The 12554-nt window shown below is 39.1% G+C and overlaps 1 protein-coding gene across 1 annotated transcript in view; it reads left to right on the top strand.

Moving 5' to 3' along the window:
- Positions 1 to 4336: 4336 nt before the first annotated feature.
- The window catches only part of LOC140141264 (CD109 antigen-like), a 139957-nt gene continuing 131739 nt past the window's right edge, over positions 4337 to 12554 (top strand). Inside the window, exons 1-2 of the mRNA XM_072163076.1 lie at positions 4337 to 4481; positions 7768 to 7911. Of these exons, the coding sequence (XP_072019177.1) occupies positions 7811 to 7911 (101 nt within the window). The 5' untranslated portion in view covers positions 4337 to 4481; positions 7768 to 7810. The remainder of the gene's footprint in view (positions 4482 to 7767; positions 7912 to 12554) is intronic.

The following is a 12554-nucleotide window of genomic DNA, read 5'->3' as shown; positions in this document are numbered from 1 at the left end:
TTTTGAAAACAGAACAGAACACCCACGAAATGAGTACAAAATACTCTTCCACTCAGGGGCGTAGCAAGAGCATCAGGGGCCCATGGACAAGGAGCAGTATTGGCCCTTTTAACCAGGGCGGGATTTACCTTATGAGCTCATGAGGGCCCTGACGTGCCGAGGAAGGCATGTGCACTCAAGTCAGTGGCCAAGTTTTGGTTTACGTAAAATACAGAGAGGGACTAACATACTTTGTTTGGATGTTACTATGACATTTACGCGCAAAAAAAAAAAAAAAAATTCAATTTCAGACTATTTTAGTCTCAGATCAACATGAATCTTGCTATTTGAATGCGCACGAAGCGCGGAAAATTTGACAAATTTGCCCTATTTTAGCCATAAAAATGCTGTTATTTGGGGTTAAAAGAAAGATGCATAGAAATTATGGGGGCCCTGGACCCGGGCTCATCTGGCCCAATGGTAAATCCAGCCCTGCTCTCAATTATCAGTCCTTAGGGACCGTTCACAAACACTTGTAAGGGGGGCCTGATGCAAAAAAAAATTCATCGCGAAAATTTTTCGGGCCCCCCTTTACAGACCTCAAAAATTTCAGGGCCCCTTTTTGACATGAAAATTTTCCCATAGAAAAACATAAACTCATTTTTTTCAGGACCCCCTTAGGAGGGTCAAAAATTTTCAGGCCCCCCCTTTTTGCATCAGCCCCCCTTACAAGTGTTTGTGAACGGTCTCGTATTTAATTTTAGCTTTTGTGCTCTGGGCCCCTGAACCCTCGAGGGCCCATGGACTTCGTCCACCCTGTCCCCCTGCTTGCTACGCCCCTGCTTCCACTTTCACAAAAAATTCGCTCTAACATTGAATTTTAAAAAAAGCAACTTGGCCGAAGGCCCAACAAAATGATTTTAGGGGGGAATTTCTGCAGTCCAACACTTTGCTCACTTGTAAGGATTATAGGACTATTTTTTTATTGGCAGGTTCTCAATGTTGCGAGCTCAAACAGGTTGGGTGGGTCCTTAGATCCCCTGGTGGAGTCGTGTATCAAAGCCTCTGGCGGGGGCCCAGGGTGTAGAGCCCCAAGCTCAAGGCATCGAGCCGTAGAGCTTCCCCAGCACTCATATTGATGATTTATATAATTTAGAAAGGATGGAACTATAATCTCTGATTTTTGAAGAAGTTCGAGATGAAAAAAATAAATTTTCAAAGGGATAAAAATTACAAAGCCCGGCCCGCTGACCTGCGCGAAGCGCAAAACAAATAGCACGCAAGTTAGCAAATGGAAAGCTGCCAGACCTTGTTTAGATCGTGAGCAAAGCGTGGGGGAGTTGATGATACTAAGTAGCGCGAGCGGTACACCAACTATGCATATAATAATATAATATTGTATATGGCCCTTTGAAAATTGGAGTTTTCAAGAAACACAAGGAAAGGGGTGATGAAGTGTTAAGTGCGCGCAGTGCGAAAATTTTGAAACTTTACCTGAAAGTGACCATACGGTAGGTGCTATATTTTAAACATCCCTATTGAGTTTGTCGAATTGCATCAAAATATTTTAAGCACAGATTTTTAATTCTCACTGCACGGAATTTTAATCTCACTGCACAAACGTGCCAGGAGGCACGTTAAAATAGCCCCTGTTTTGGGCCAAAATAGGGTACAAGAATTGCACTGCCCTGTTATATAGCAAAATTCAGCTTCATATCAATTTGGGCTAAAATAACCTAAAATTGAATTTTTTTGCGCGCAAATGTCCTAGTAATTAAGATCTAAAAACTTGGCCACTTGAGTGCACATGCGTTCCTCATGGTGCGTTTGGGGGCCTCCAAATTTTAAATCATAAAGGTAAATCCAGCCCTGGCAGTACCCTCAGGATTGTCTAATGTAATCTCACAAAACAAGGTGGAATCATCTGCGTAGCAGTAGCGTAGCCAGCGGGGAGGGGGGCAGAGTGTCCCCTGACAAAAAATGAAAGAAAAAGTGCCCCTCTGACAAAAAAATCAAAGAGAAAATCTGGAGGGAAAAGAAAAAGGGCAAGGAGGCCCTTTTCCACCAAAATTCACCCCAATCATGGGCCAAAATAGTGTAAAATACAAAAGCCTTTTGGGAAGCTTGAAGACATTTATCAAAAGCAAAACCGGCATATGTATTGTACAATGCAACTATATACTTTTTTTTTTGTCTGTGCCCCCGAAATTTTATTTTGCCACCCCTGACCAAGGAGACTGGCTACGCCCCTGCTGTGTAGAGGCAGAGTTGGTTTTCACACCCCTCCCCCAGGTCATCAATGAAGACAGAGAACAAAAGTGGGCCCAATATTGACACCTGGGGAACCGTGATGCATCGATGGAGGAAGCACTTGACATGCTTGATGACTGGCCAGATAAGACAACTTTGATGGAACGATCATTCAGGTAGCTTCTAATCCAGGTGAGCAGCTTGCCGGAGACTCCTTTTGCCATGAGTTTCGAGCAAAGGCCATTATGCCCGACCTTGTCAAATGCTCCTTTGATATCCAGGGCAATTAGACGCACAATTGTTGCCTCTGTCCAGGGAGTTGGACCACTCTTGGGTCAGAATGGTAAGGATGTCAGCTGTGGCTGTGCTGTGGTGTGGCCTAAAATAATCCAAACTATCTATCAGATATCATGTTTCTAAATTCTAAGGAGGTTCTTCTGAAGTTGGTTCCTGTACAACAGCCGGGACTACAGCCTCCATGACCTAATGGTGCAGAGCAGAGAGATGGGGCGGTACATGGATGGACTATAGACTTCGAATTCGAATCTCTCTTGTGAATGGGGGCGGGATGACAGACGAAAGTCTTCCACTGGCTTGGAGAAGCAAAGCTCAAACAACAGTCTGTCTGAGTGATCTTGCATATATGCCGGTGGCATCAAGATCAGTGATGACCAATTCAAGCAAGAATCTAGTCTTCCCGGGCAGGTTCTTTGACAAATTGCATTAGACTAAGGGCAATCCCTCCTAATTATTGGCAGTTGGATGTAGACCTGTCTCTACTGCAGCTGAGGTACGGTAGTATCCTGGTATAGCAATACAGTCAGCACCATCATTCATATTACCATCCACAAATACTTGTTAGGGGGGCCTGATGCAAAAAGGGGCCCTGAACAATTTGGACCCTCCTAAGGGGGGGGCCTGAAAAAATGACCACAAATTTTCCTGGGAAAATTGAGTTTATATGCTTTTCTATGGGGTTGACCCATAATTTTCATGTCAAAAGAGGGGGCCCTGAAATTGTTGAGGTCTGTAAAGGGGGGGGGGGGGCTCCGAAAAATGTTCGCGATGAAATTTTTTTTTTTGCATCAGGCCCCCCTTACAAGTTTTTGTGAACGGTCCCTTAGTTCATGGCATATATTGGACAGTTCACCTATGTTCGAACGTAGTCCTCTGATGTTCACTTCAAGTAAAGTCTAGTCCGGTCCGTTTCACGTTTCTTTCTTTCTTTTTTCTTTCTTTTTCTCTAAATCTTTCTTTTTCTTTCTTTTCGTTCTTTCTCTCGTTCTCTTTCTTTTTCTCTATCTGTTTTTCTTTGTTTTCGTTCTTTCTTTCGTTCTTTTTCTTTCTTTGTTTCTTTCGTTCTCTTGTTTCTTTCTTTGATTTCTTCTTTTTCTTTCTCTTTCTTTTTTTCTTTCATTCATTCAATCTTTCTTTCATCTTTCTTTCTTCCTTTCTTTTTTCTTTCTCTTTCTCTTTCTTTCTTTTCGTTCTTTTTTTCTTTCTTTCTTTTTCTTTTTCTTTCTTTTTCTCTCTATCTTTCTTTCTTTTTTCTTTCTTTGTTCTTTCTTCCTTTCTCTCTTCCTCTCCTTTTCCTTTTCTTTCTCTTTCTTTGTATTTCTTTGTCTTTCTTTTTCTTTCTTTCTTTCTTTCTTTTTCTTTCATTCTGTTTTTCTTTCTTTTCGTTTGTTCGTTCTAATATTTATTTCGTTTTCCTTTCTTTTTTCTTTCTTTCTTTTTTCTATTTCTTTCTTTCTTTTTCTCTTTCTTTCTTTCTTTCTTTCTTTCTTGCTTTCTTTTGTTCTTTCGTTCTTTCTTTCTTTCGTTCGTTCTTTCGTTCTTTCTTTCGTTTTTTTCTTTCTTTGCCCTGCTTAATAATCTGCTGCTTTGCTGCAGGGCCTGCTTTGCTGGAAGTTTTGAACCACTCCCTCATAATTACACCTGTCACGTCTCAAAAGTCTTTCACACATCCTTGTAACAGCGTGCATGGTTCTGTGCACATTCTAACAAGACTGTATTCAAGTCTACCAAATTTACAAACAACACGCACCGGTGAATGGTGCATGGCTGTGCTGTGTATTTATGCATCGACCCTGGGATTTTACTGCATGAATCATCTATTTTTGTAAACAACACGCACGTACACTAACTAAAGCACATTCGTGCTTTGGTGAGATCACAGCACTGACTGACACAGGCAGGAACTGGAGGACAACCATTTCATTTTTGTGGGAAAGTAAATACGAAGTAAATAGGTAAGCTTAAAAATTTGCTTTATCATTGTCAGGCTCAGTTCAGTTGTAGTAACTACAAATTTCGAACGTTTGAGGACTTGCTCTCAAGTTGTAGCAGGTGCCATAGGAGTACTCAAACTCAGTATGGGATCCCCATCAAAAAGAATACATAAATAAACTAGAAAAGATCCAAAAAAGGGCAGCAAGATTCACAACCAACACGTATGACAAAACAACAAGCATCACAAAACTCATAAAAGAACTGGAATGGGATACTCTCCAAAACAGGAGAACAGCGAACAGACTGGTCATCCTTCACAAAGCTAGGCAGGGCCTCCTAGCTCTGCCGGTGGTAAACTCACTTAAGCCAAACCTGCGTCAATCGCGGCATACCCACCCTGAAGCTTATCAAATTATAACCAGCAACAAGAACTGTCATAAATTTTCATATCTACCAAGAACTGTAACAGATTGGAACAAACTACCATATCCAATCACTCAAATCCAAGATTCAGCTAGCTTTAAAGCAGCAGTACTCCAACACCTACGGGAAGACTAAGAAGCATACCGCATGCGCACATACCCTATACGTTTGGCTCCAACTTGGGAGTGTTGTGTAGTATCTCTACAGAAACAGAAACAAACAGAAATAGGGTGTCTTCAGTGTTAATTATTTTCCTTATAAATGTCGCAAAATATTAATATTGACAATAATTAACAACCTGTTTCACCTCTCCATGATGGAGGTATTTTTTTATTTTTTTTTTTTATGTCAAGACATATCAAGGCATTAACAGCTGTTATCGTTGCAATAAAAGCTGACGGGTTGGCGCCTAGATAGCTATTAACCTCCTTTTTGAAGCTGTTCCTTTCGCAATTCCAGGAATGTGAGGCGGGAGTGCATTCCATGTGCGGGCTGTAGATGGAATGAAAGACCGCTCATGACTAACAAGGTTAGATCTTGGAATTTGAACTGCAAGGTCGTGAGATCTAACTGAGTGGCGAAGGCGAGGGTCAGTCTGGAGCTGGTCCGGAAGTAGTTGGCATAGTAATTCAGGGGCATTCCCGTAGAAAATTCGATGGAACATAGTGGTGGCACCTACTGTTCTACGGTGAGCCAAAGGCTGAATTTGAAGAGAGGAAAGTTCTTCTCCAGGGAGATCGATGATGCGAGCAGCACGCCTCTGGACTGCATCTAGTTTTGACATAATAATAATATGTTCATACATTGCCAACCAATGTCATGATTTCAAAATGCATTCAAATTCAATGCATTTTGAAATCATTAATAGACTATGACATGAATACAAATGATCAATTTTCATATTAAAAATACAAAATATCTTGAAATTTTTTTTTTTTTTTTTTTTTTTTAGGTCAACCATGAATGATCCTGGCATTTAGGTCTAGGTCCAGGGACACTACAAAACCGAAAAAATAAAAAACTTTTTTTTGAATTTCGGGTACCCGGGGAGGGTATTTCCTACCCGGGTAATGTAATCTCGGCGGGTACCCGTTTACCCGACCGAAAATGCCAGCCTTAGTACTAAGCGTGTACGCAGTGTAAGGCGCGTGTATACTTTCTTCTGTACCGCGCTATATTCACGCCACATGTGTATATCGCGGAGCCACTAGCGTTCACAGTGTTCCAGTTTGGCCAAGAATTACTTAATTTGATTATACAAATTTTGAATGTTTGAGTAGTGCATCTTTTAGGTGTCTCCAGTGTACAAACTATTTTCATTAGCATGTCGCAAAATATTAATATTGACAATAATTAATAGTACAGTAAAATTCAATATATGTTCGGGAAATATTTAAATTGTATGGGAGGGGTGTTGTACTACATTGTACTTGTAGTCCTGCCAGCAAGACTTCAGTCTTTATCATATTAAAACATAATGACATCAACGGACCTGAAGTCTACTGTACGTTTAAGAAATCCAAACTTCTAAATCATAAGCATCAAGAAATAATTTGTATTTGTCGGTTTTACCTCAGATGTTGTAGACCCTCTCTACACACTGAAGAAACATCACAAGGAGAATACTGCTCAATATGATAAATCCAAATCATGAAATTTAAGAAATTTTGCAGAGCAATATTTTAACCACTTTTGCACTATTAAGTAAATTACTCCCATGAAGATTGCAGTTTTTGCCAACTCAGGGAATGTTGAACCCACCTAAAAGATGAGATCAAAAATCAATGTATATCAATACCTCAACTTTGGTAAATTGTGAGTATTAGTACAATGGGATTAAAATCATCCATGTACACCCAAACCCTGGTACAATGGGATTAAAATCACCCATGCCTGCCCAAACTGTATGTGTAGAGAGTTCCTCAGCTACATCCTTGGAGCCCAAAATGAGCCCACATATTGTGATATTTCTTATTTTATAAGGCAAAAAAAAAAAAAGGTTGGTCTCAAAGCTCACAAGTGGTTTGAAATTCCCGACTTTTTTATTGTATTTTGAGAAAAAAAGTCTGATTTTCGCCCAATTTTTCTGGAAAAAACTATTAAAAAAAATTTTTGTTTGAAATAAAAAAAATTTCGCATTTCTTTTTTTCAAATCATGATTTTACAAATCATGTGTGAGCTTTGAGACAAACCTTTTTTTTTTTTGGCCTAAGGAGTGCCCTGCCCCTGTAAGTAACTCAGTATGCCGAGTTACAGTTACTGGAACTAGGTGTTGTACCAGAGAGCAAAGATCCAATTTATTTTTAGGATCTTTGCAGAGAGGATGTAGTGGGCAAAGGTCGAAGTAACAGCACAGGAGAAAGGGCCATGACATGGTGTATCAGATTCCTGTATATAAAATTTAAAAAATAAAAAAAAATCCGCCAACCTACCAACCCTTCCACTTGAAGAGGCCCTGTGGGCAAGCTAAAATTAATTGTTTTGGGCGTAATGGTAACTGTCAGGAAATGTGTACGCATGAATTGCGATGCACACAATCATGAACTTCCATGTGAAGGCCTATACTTTTTTAATCCTACTCAGTCCAATAAGGTCCAATACTGATTAAAATTAGCAGTTTTCTTAAATAAAATAACCAGATTATATATACCGAACTAACTTTATCACAGTACACATGTATCATCCAAAGAAACCGGGTGAAAACATAAATCAGGAATACCCCGATACATTTGGGTGTATTCCTAATACATTTGGGTGTATTCCTAATAATACATTAGGGTGTATTTCTGAGACATTTTAGTGTATTGCTAAATCATGCATTTGGGTGTATACACCTAAATACATTCAAGATTTGTAATTAAGTGTTTGTCTCTTTATTTTTAGATACAGGATTAAGACTGTAACCATAGCAACGCTATACGTCACCATGGAGCTAGTGGCTTTTCTACTCTGCTCATTGGTGATGCTTTCTGGATATGGGGTCAGAGGTCAAACTAAACCACCACCACCATCACAGGAGTACCCTGGGTATGATATTTTATGAATTCAATATCAATATATACATACATAAGAATTTATATGTAAAACACTCCCTACACTTATACATTTGTGTGCATTCCTGATACATTTTAGTGTAATTCCTAGAACTAGCCCCGTTCCACAAACCGCGACGCCTCTCGAATAGCGAGTGGAGCGAGCACCGCGGAAGCCCCGTTCCACAAACTGCGACGCCTCTCGAATAGCGAGCGGAGCGAGCACCGAGCGGAGCGAGCACCGAGCGGAGCGAGCACCGAGCGGAGCGAGCACCGAGCGTAGCGGCTACTATCCTACAGTTGGAAAATCATCATACAGGTATCAGAGTACAGCACAGAAGCCAGTGCTACATTGTATGTAATTCCTAATAGACAGGCCTCCAGAAAATTGTTGCTGTCTGGGAACTTGATGACAATTGCTGGAAATTTTCTGTGAAATAGACCTATGTGCGCATGGCGGACATCACAAGAGCGAAGCGCAAAGTTTTAAAGGCCTGGAAGCTCTCAGGGTTTAGATGCTCTCTCGTGCAATCTGAGCCTTATTTTGGAACAGTTTTCTATAAAAATTTACAGCCTTTTTCACAAAAAACACAACTTAAAATTTCAAAGTATTATTGTCAAAACTAACAAATTTCCAACAATGTTGTCAGTTTTTTGTCGTAAGTCATATAGTATATGATTGATATAATCACATCTAGGGCTCGACCGATTATTGGATCGGATATCTTATCGGCCCAATATTTGCGATATCAGTACTTTATAGGATCAAATGTCGGTAAAAAAAATTCAAAAAAACAATTTTATTTTTATTTTTTAACATTTTTTTAGAAGTTTTCTGCTACTTTGAAGAACTACTGGACCTATTCTGAAGGGCTAGGAATAGGATTATTCACAGTTAATTTGAAAAAAAAATTGGAAAAAAATTACGAAAAAATTACCAGTTTGTTATCCTTAAAGGTCCGTAACCCGATCGACAGCATCATCCCCGATTTTTTTTCATTGTTGATGAGGTTTTGGTATCACATAATAGATACTATTTTTCTCATTACTATCCTGAAATTTGGCGCTCCAAGTCGATGTATTTCGGAGAAATCATGAATCACAGCGGTTTTACAGGTTACCAGTTTGTAAACAATGGTAAATACTTTGGATTTCTGGGAGGGAATTATGAACTAAATATCAGTCACCGCAACAGCTACTTTGGTTTCAGCGTCATACACATTCTGTGAAAAAGCGAACCACACTAACTGCTGAGGAGACGGTGCGTACCAGATATAGTTATGAAAATGACAATTGTTATCGTAAGTGCTAAATAGCTCAATTGACTAGCGCGTTTGTTTTTACCGAGAGGTACCGGTTCAAAACCCGTATCGGAAGGTTTTTTCTCTCCATTTTACCCAAACTTTTTTTATATTCATTTGAAATGTACATATTGCAAGGGGGAATATATTTTGTTTCCTTTTTTTCTGAAACAGTACGAAAAAAAAAAATTTCCGTTCAATACGGGCCGGGCATTGTACAGCATGTCAGCATTCGTCATTGCCTGCCCAGAATGCAATTCACGTATACCAAGGTATTGGATTGCAAATTTGGCTATTTATTCACATTTACGCTGAAAATGCTCTCGTTTTTCACAAAGCAGCATAAAGGAGGCGATATTTGATATTATTATGTAATTTTAAAGACAATCCATATCCAAAACCAATAGGGTTACCCCCCTTTAATATGCAAACCATTAACTTGTGTTTACCTCTTCATCTGTCACATACTATAAATGCATGGAAAACCAATGCATGTATAATGTGATGAAGAGGTAAACATTAGTTAATGGTTTGCATAATACAGGATAACAAACTGTAATATTTGTTTCAAAACCAAAACACAAATGAAAATGAGAATAGGCATATGCATGGAAACATGGAAACAAAGTCTCAAAAATATCTTGGAAAAGTATAGGGCCTAAATTATTTTTTTAATGATTTATTTTGCAACAATTTAAACGTTATAAAAGGGAAAAAATAAACAAATAAAAACGCGACCCAAGATTTTCGTGATTTTTTGGTCGGTCGGAAAAGGGCAAACAAAACAATTTTTTCTTGGCCTAATCGTACATTGTATGCATATTTTGATAGTCTTTATGATATTTAACCTTAAGAACCAATTTGTATTAAGTCTTTTTCCAGTTAGGATTTTTTTTCAATAAAAATCACCTTGACTTATCTCTAGTGTTCACAGGATTTATTCATGAACAATATTTTGCATAAATTTGAGTGACAATTTGTTTGATTTTTATTTCATAACTGGAATTACCAACTCTTTGGCATTGTGTTGAGCCATCTTATCTAAATCAAAAATAAGAAAAAAAATTTAATTAAATTAAAATCAAACATCAATCAGCAACCCTGACCATCTGTGCTTTTGTTTGTAGCCTCGAGAGCAGAAGAGATATCTTACACTTCCCATAATGCATTTCTTCCATTTCAATTTTCCGTACTGAATTGCTCTCTAGGGCTAGGGGTCTCCCCGTAAGTACGAAACTCTGTCAGTCCGAATTATAGGGTTAGTTTTATGTTTAGGGTTAGGATTAGGAACCCTAACTCTAAAAATCCGGACTGACGGTGGTTCTGACTGACGGCGTTTCGGACTGAAGTCCGATGTATACTCTACTTCGCCACTTCGCGAGAAGCTGTGATTCATGTATACTTCATCAAAATATCGCCGAGTATCGCGAAGAATTGTTGCCTGCTCTGTGCTTTTATATAGAAACTTCGCTGGCCTACCCCCCAAAAGTTGAACCAAATCCAACTCTCCACGAAGCGAAGAAACCTGCTCCGCGAAGGAAATTCCTTCGCGGAAGTTGTAACATTTCAGCTCAAATTACTTCGTGGCCTGCGAAATCGCGGTCGCGAAGTGGAGTATACATCGGACTTGACTGGGTGTACCCCACATAGAGCAACATGGTTCGATAGTGACAAAAAGTACCTCAGCGCAGAGCACATCCAAATTTTGCAAAATATGTTTAATATATTTTTTACTGTCGACCCATGTTGAGCCAGTCTATTCTCAAAATGGAAACAAAGGGAAGCTATATACAAAGTAATGGGAGTGTCATTTGATGAAATGAGGTGATGCATCATTTTGCAAAGGATTCTGGGAAGGGTAAAATATCTTCTTTGCCTTGGATGCATAAGTAGTTCATGGTAAAGGTCCTTGACCTGATCAACAGCTTCATTCCCCATTTTTCTTTATCAAAACTGATATTTTGGTATTAGAAGAAAGCTCATATTTTTCCATGAATTTTCTCAGTATCCCAGTGAAATTTAATACCAGAGATATTTTTTGTTTAAAAATGTTGTGAACCAAAACGTGTTGAATTTCATACTTGGCAGTGGGGTTTGACCCCCACCCTTTTTATTTTACCCCCACCCTTTTATTGAGGCACCCTTTATATTGAAAATTTCTGACCCCCACCACTTTTGGCTTTTTCCCCCTATTTGTATACATTGATGAAGTCACAGGCAGTTTGGTTCGAAGTAAATCAAGTACGCCGAATTCTACACCTATCATCACACGATAGCCTAGTGGATGTAAACATGCATCAAATGGAATTTTATCTTGCGATATGGTTTGCTGGCAGTGATTTGGCACTTATTCTTGTGGTTTGGCACTTATTCTAGGATGATTTTATCATTCAATGAAAATATATTGTAAGCTGGCACTCCCACCCTTTTTATTTTACTCCCACCCTTTATATCAATCCACCCTTTTTACCAACAAAGTTTAAACCCCCACCCTTTTAAGGATTTTCCAAATTTCCAAGTGGCACCCTTTAAAAAGGGTGCCCTGCCAACAGTGATTTGGATAACCACACCAAAACGTGGTGAATTTGGATAACCACACTAAAACGTGGTGAATTTGGATAACCACACCAAAACGTGGTGAATTTGGATAACCACACCAAAACGTGGTGAATTTGGATAACCACACCAAAACGTGGTGAATTTGGATAACCACACCAAAACGTGGTGAATTTGGATAACCACACTAAAACGTGGTGAATTTGGATAACCACACCAAAACGTGGTGAATTTGGATAACCACACCAAAACGTGGTGAATTTGGATAACCACACCAAAACGTGGTGAATTTGGATAACCACACTAAAACATGGTGAATTTGGATAACCACACCAAAACGTGGTGAATTGAGATAACCACACCAAAATGTGGTGAATTGTGATAACCACACCAAAATGTGGTGAATTGTAATAACCACACCAAAACGTAGTGAATTGTGATAACCACACCAAATTGTGGTGAATTTGGATAACCACACCAAAACGTGGTGAATTTGGATAACCACACCAAAACGTGGTGAATTGTGGATAACCACACCAAAACGTGGTGAATTGTGATAACCACACCAAAACGATAACCACACCAAAACGTGGTGAATTGTGATAACCACACCAAAACGTGGTGAATTGTGATAACCACACCAAAACGTGGTGAATTGTGATAACCACACCAAAACGTGGTGAATTGTGATAACCACACCAAAACGTGTTGAATTTGGATAACCACACCAAAATGTGGTGAATTGTAATAACCACACCAAAATGTGGTGAATTGTAATAAC

This window comes from Amphiura filiformis, chromosome 2 (assembly GCF_039555335.1).
Source record: "Amphiura filiformis chromosome 2, Afil_fr2py, whole genome shotgun sequence".
NCBI lineage: Eukaryota > Metazoa > Echinodermata > Ophiuroidea > Amphilepidida > Amphiuridae > Amphiura > Amphiura filiformis.
This window is presented reverse-complemented; position numbering and strand designations above follow the sequence as displayed.